At 41.8% G+C, this 6,217-nt stretch overlaps 1 protein-coding gene and 1 non-coding gene across 3 annotated transcripts in view; both read left to right on the top strand.

The window, feature by feature from the left end:
* The first annotated feature begins 54 nt into the window (after window positions 1-54).
* trnas-uga (transfer RNA serine (anticodon UGA)) lies at window positions 55-136 on the top strand. The gene has a single exon. It is a non-coding gene; the product is annotated as a tRNA-Ser (tRNA).
* Window positions 137-2,566: 2,430 nt separating this feature from the next.
* Window positions 2,567-6,217, top strand: part of LOC138196030 (rap1 GTPase-activating protein 2-like) — a 28,687-nt gene continuing 25,036 nt past the window's right edge. The window contains exon 1 of one of the 2 annotated variants that reach the window (XM_069145693.1): window positions 2,567-2,895. In XM_069145693.1, the coding sequence (XP_069001794.1) occupies window positions 2,852-2,895 (44 nt within the window). In that variant the 5' untranslated portion in view covers window positions 2,567-2,851. The remainder of the gene's footprint in view (window positions 2,896-6,217) is intronic. The other variant, XM_069145694.1, reaches the window with a different exon arrangement.

A 6,217-nucleotide genomic window follows, 5' to 3' on the forward strand; every position in this document is an offset into this window, starting at 1 on the left:
ACCGGGTTTTCATGTGTGAATCAAATTATACACCTGACAGGTTATATGACGCCAGCTGCGATGGCCGAGTGGTTAAGGCGTTGGACTTGAAATCCAATGGGGTCTCCCCGCGCAGGTTCGAACCCTGCTCGCAGCGAGCGAATTATTACATTTTCTATTTTTTTTCAATTTAAATATATGAACTACATCATGGTAACCAAGCTGCAACCCTGCGTGACGTCACCAATTTGTGATCTGTGTTTTTGAAGACTCTAGCCTGGCCCTGTGGCTGCTGCCATCTTGGTTTTAATGAGTTAGAAGTGACTATATTTTATTGGGCTGCAAATAATAATTATTGATTTATCTGCAGATTATTTCCTAGATTATTGGTTAATCATTTGGACTATAAAATGTCAGCATGAAGTGGAAAATGCTCGTCACAATCTCAAAGTGACGTTTTTCAAATGTCTTGTTTTGTTCGACCATCTGCACAAAACCACAAAGATTAATTTTACCGTGATAAAACATGAAGACAACAGAAAATATTCAAAGAGATGAAAAATCAGAATACAACTGCTTTGAAATCTAAAACTACAAATTAAACACGACTAAATCAAAACCAGCTGGTTGACTTTGGATTTGCGACTGATCTCTGGTTGTAACTTCCTCCGTCGTCCGTCCAGCAGAGAAATGTTTCCAGGATCAATAGAAATGATTGGTTCTGACCGGTTTGATGAGAACCTGAGTTTATCAGAGGATGGTTCCGACCCATCGACCTCTGGGTCGCTGATTCATCTATCGGACCTCGGAACAAGGCATTTTGATCAGTGAGTAAAAACAGAAAACTCTTAATTATTATAATGCAAATTATTTTGCATAATTTTGCGAATTTATTTGGGAAAAAAACCGACAGGAGATCATTGATGTGTGAAGTGATTTTAGAAATTAAATTAAATTAAAGACCAAAGTTATTGAATAGTTTGGCTTCAGTGCGTCACTTTTCCGACGGTCCCTGAACCTCTCTGAGGTTTTAGCTTGTTGGCTAACTTCCTTTGTTAGATTTGTGTTTATAAGAAGTTATTCGTTGAAAACTGTGAATATTTTTCCAACTTTACTGAAGTTGTTTCTCCTCGTCTTCCTGAATGTGTTTATGTTCATGAAACGTTGTGATTTCACTTCGGTTCGCTTATTTTTCCAACATGCACAAATCTATTTTTAGTTGTATATGCGACTATTTACTTGCCCTGTTAGGTCAGACTTAAATTAGAAGTTAGTTATAGGCTTGGTTTAAATTGGAATAAAGTAAATTAAATCAGGATTAAGTTAGTTAGTTATTATTATTTGTTCATTCATCGCTGTTCTTTCGTTCCGCTGATTGATTGACTCTGAATTGTATAAACTGTGTCGTCATAGCAACGCATTGTTTTGGTGTTTCAGTGTCTCGGGAATGAGCGGCCTTATTGAAGCCTGTTGTTCATCGTTCAGCCTGTAGGGGGCGCCGTCGGCTCTTCTCACCATCTCATCCTGTGCTTTCATCGCCATAGAAACCAACTCTTATTTTTTTCTGTTTATTTTTAGTGGCTCAGAAATGTTCCACCTTCAGTCAAATATTGACGTTTTAACTCTTTCAGAAACATGGAAACAAGTTCGAAGTCCAAACGGATGTAAAATATTTGAAAAGAAGTCTGGAAACTTTATATTTATTCACTAAGAACGTTTTAACTGTTTAAATCTATGAAAATTAAACTTTATTTCAGGATGTGATTCTGGTTGGAGGAGTACGACTCACTGTGGAGACGGCCCCTAGCGGTCCTCAGCGGTACTACAGATGGAGACTATGGAGACAGCCCCTAGCGGTCCTCAGCGGTACTACAGATGGAGACTATGGAGACAGCCCCTAGCGGTCCTCAGCGGTACTACAGATGGAGACTATGGAGACAGCCCCTAGCGGTCCTCAGCGGTACTACAGATGGAGACTATGGAGACAGCCCCTAGCGGTCCTCAGCGGTACTACAGATGGAGACTATGGAGACAGCCCCTAGCGGTCCTCAGCGGTACTACAGATGGAGACTATGGAGACAGCCCCTAGCGGTCCTCAGCGGTACTACAGATGGAGACTATGGAGACAGCCCCTAGTGGTCCTCAGCGGTACTACAGATGGAGACTATGGAGACAGCCCCTAGCGGTCCTCAGCGGTACTACAGATGGAGACTATGGAGACAGCCCCTAGCGGTCCTCAGTGGTACTACAGATGGAGACTATGGAGACAGCCCCTAGTGGTCCTCAGCGGTACTACAGATGGACGTGAACTCTGGTCTGTGGAGTATTATTATTTCTAATTATTATTATTATTTTGCACCTCAACAAAAATGGTAAAATCATTTATTTTCAGAATAAAAGCCCTGCAGCTGCTGATTAGTTTTCTGTTAATTGGACGGTTGCAGCTCTAATTTTCTGTCAGACTGATGAATGAAAAGATGTTTGTTGGTGAGTTCAAGCTTCACACTGAGCCTCCGTTACGTAACATCAAATCCATTTATCTCCATTTATTATGTATGATAAGTTGTGGATGGAGAGAGAGGCAACACGGTGTTTACCTCCACCCTGCTCCTCCTATTGTCGACGAGAGAGGAGAAACATTAACAGCGGGAGGAGACGCGGTGGGAGGATGAAGAGCGAGGAGGAGGAGGAGGAGGGAGGCGTCTGACTGGAGGAGAGTATTTATAGGTGGAGAGATGAGGAGTTAGACCGACAGAGAAGAGAGCAACAGAGAGGGAGGGAGGAAAGGAGGCAGAGATCCACGGAGAGGGAGGAGAGCCAGACACAATAAGAAGAAGAGGGAGACAAAGAGGAGGAGAGGAAGAGCGGCACCATGCTGAGGAGGAAGAGGAGCGTGTCCTTCGGAGGCTTCGGATGGTAAGAGCATCTTCCTGCTTCATGCTTTGATGAGCGGCTGAGTGAGCTCGGCGCCGCTCCTCTTCACACTTTCAGGGGCTTTGAGTTCATTTCCAGCCTCGGCTGCACTGAAGTGACATCACCGTGACATCATAGTTGCATGAGCCCCCCCGCCTCAAAAAAAATCTAAACATTAAAATAAGTCTGTTTTAAAAAAAAGGTCTTTTCTGACCGGTTTTATGAGGAAATCTGAAGTTAAAATGAGTGTTTTTTGAATGGAGTTTGGTTGAGATCCGTCTCGGTCGACTTGTTTCCTCTGTTGAGCTTCTGAAGTTAATCAACAACTTTCTTCTGAATTCTTTAAAAACTGTTGAACTTCGTTTGAAGAGTAAATTATTGTTGTTGTTCCTGAGAACAGCATGAAGGCTTCAAACAACAACTTTAATAAGAAAGGATTTCCTTTAGTTTATTACATGATGATGCGTCGTTCATCTCCTCATTACATAACGTGTAACTACTGCACACATGAACATACACCTCAGCGCAGGTACCAGGAGGAAGAACAGCTGTTTCATTCTGAATCCACTCTCTTCTTCTTCCTCTTCTTCCTCTTCTTCCTCTTCTTCTTCTTCTTCTTCTTCCTCTTCCTCTTCTTCTTCCTCTTCTTCCTCTTCTTCCTCTTCCTCTTCTTCTTCTTCTTCTTCCTCTTCCTCTTCTTCTTCCTCTTCTTCCTCTTCTTCCTCTTCCTCTTCTTCTTCTTCTTCTTCCTCTTCCTCTTCTTCTTCTTTCTCTTCTTCTTCCTCTTCTTCCTCTTCCTCTTCTTCTTCTTCCTCTTCTTCTTCCTCTTCTTCTTCTTCTTCTTCCTCTTCCTCTTCTTCTTCTTTCTCTTCTTCTTCCTCTTCTTCCTCTTCCTCTTCTTCTTCTTCTTCTTCCTCTTCCTCTTCTTCTTCTTTCTCTTCTTCTTCCTCTTCTTCTTCTTCCTCTTCTTCTTCCTGTATTTATTTGACTCCAGATGTCTTTGTTTGTCCAAAACCTAAAGTTCTCTAAACCCAGTTCAGAGAATCAGGACAACAAAGATTTGACATCTTTGCTTAAATTGATGAAAATGATCATTTAATTATTAAAATCGCTGCCAATTAATTATTTTGTTTGACTTTTTACAGAAAAAAATTATTGATTGATTGATTTTTCTTACAATTTATAAATAGAATAATTGTTAGTTAAAGCTTTGAACCCAGACATCCTTTTAGTCGTGGATGGAACTCGATTTCTCAACAACACTTTGATGGAAATGTTTCAGATTTGGTTCAAACGTTCACTCGGTCCCACGGATGAAGTGATGAGAGTTTAGAGGTCAAAGGTCACTGTGGCTCCATGTACGTCCCGTTCTCGTCTCCCACATGGGGTCACATCCTGAATGTGTGACTCGGATCTGAACCGGTTGATGTGTGTGTGAAGCACTGTCTGTTGTCATGGCAACAGCTTCTATCAGATTCAGATTTACTGAGACGGACGGCGTGAGTTTCTAGATGAAGATGGTCTTCGGGTTCGATGTCGTCGGTTCCAACATGGCGGCTCTTTGACCCGAGACGCCCTGTGATGTCCAGATGGCCGAGGAAGACGAGGGAACGAGACAAAGTCGTTTATCTCAGAGGAAACTCTTCGTCTCCGTCGTTCAGACTCAGTAAATCTTCGGCTGTCAGAAATAACTGAGCAGAATATTAAACCGAGTGGAAACTCTTCCACAAGACTCCTCTTCATCACTCTTCATCCTCCTGTCCTCCTCTACTCCCTCATCTCCTTCTTACCTCACATACCTCCTTGTTTCCTTCTCTATCTCCTTTTTCCTTTCTATTTCACCTTGTTTCCTTTTCTATCCCCTTGTTTCCTTCTCTATCTCCTTGTTTCCTTCTCTATGTCCTTGTTTCCTTCTCTTTCTCCTTGTTTCCTTCTCTATCTCCTTGTTTCCTTCTCTATCTCCTTGTTTCCTTCTCTTTCTCCTAGTTTCCTTCTCTTTCTCCTTGTTTCCTTCTCTTTCTCCTTGTTTCCTTCTCTTTCTCCTTGTTTCCTTTTCTATCCCCTTGTTTCCTTCTCTTTCTCCTTGTTTCCTTCTCTATGTCCTTGTTTCCTTCTCTTTCTCCTTGTTTCCTTCTCTATCTCCTAGTTTCCTTCTCTATCTCCTTGTTTCCTTCTCTTTCTCCTAGTTTCCTTCTCTTTCTCCTAGTTTCCTTCTCTATATCCTTGTTTCCTTCTCTTTCTCCTTGTTTCCTTCTCTATCGCCTTGTTTCCTTCTTTATCTCCTTGTTTCCTTCATTGATCTGACTATCTCATCTTTACTTCCTTCTCTTAATTCTTACTTCCTTCTCCACATCTTTTTTTTCCCTTCCCTGTTTCCTTGCATCCTCCTTGGTTTCCTTCTGAACATCCTTCCATCCTTGTCTGTCCTTGTTTCCTTCTCTGTGTTATCTCCTTCCACACCTTCTTTTCTTCTGACACCTTCTCTCCTTATTACCATAAATCTGTCTTATATTTCCTTTAATACCTCATTATTTCCTTTAATACATCTTTCCTTCCTTCTTTGGTTCCTTGTTTCCTTCTGTACGTCCTTATTTCCTGTCACTTCTCCTTCTTTTTAACTCTCCATCTTTTCTACTTCCTTACCTCACTACTTTCTTATATAATACGTTTTCACCTCCAGAGAACTTGTAAACCTCTTTCCTTCCTCCTCCTCTTCCTCCTCTTCCTCCTCCTCGTCCTCCTCGTCCTCTTCTTCCTCCTCTTCCTGCTCCTCATCCTCCTTGTCCTCCTCCTCTTCCTCCCTCATCATAATAATGGAACAGATGGTCCTTCGTCACAGATTTCGTGGTGCAGTTTCCTCTTCGTCCTCCAGTGTTTAGACTAAGACCACTAATAGAGTTGCAGTGTTTAATAATGCAGCAGCAGCTGGAGGGAGGCAGCACGCACGCTTCATATTAAACCCTCCGACACGCACCTCCTCGTCCTCCTCTTCCTCCTCCTCCTGCTCCTCCTCCTCCTCGTTTTGATTCCACGATCTCTTGTTGAATTAAATCAGAAAATGCTGACTCAGCTCTACCATTCTGCTGATATTGATGTTAACGTGTTGATCATATATATTTTCATTATAAGAGTAGAAACGAGTCGATCAGAAAGGAAGTGGATTAAAACTGATTAATAATAAAAGTCAGTTTTCCTCCTGTTTAGTTCTTTTTTTAATTTTTATATGAAGAACAGCGATATCACATCCACATCATCACATGTGCTCTGTCTGTGGGTTTTAACCAGCAGTCTTTATACATGATGTAATAAACCACCTTGGCTCCGC

This window comes from Embiotoca jacksoni, unplaced genomic scaffold (genome assembly GCF_022577435.1).
Source record: "Embiotoca jacksoni isolate LCO1_2020_lvr unplaced genomic scaffold, fEmbJac1.0.p SCAF_13, whole genome shotgun sequence".
Taxonomy (NCBI): Eukaryota; Metazoa; Chordata; class Actinopteri; family Embiotocidae; genus Embiotoca; species Embiotoca jacksoni.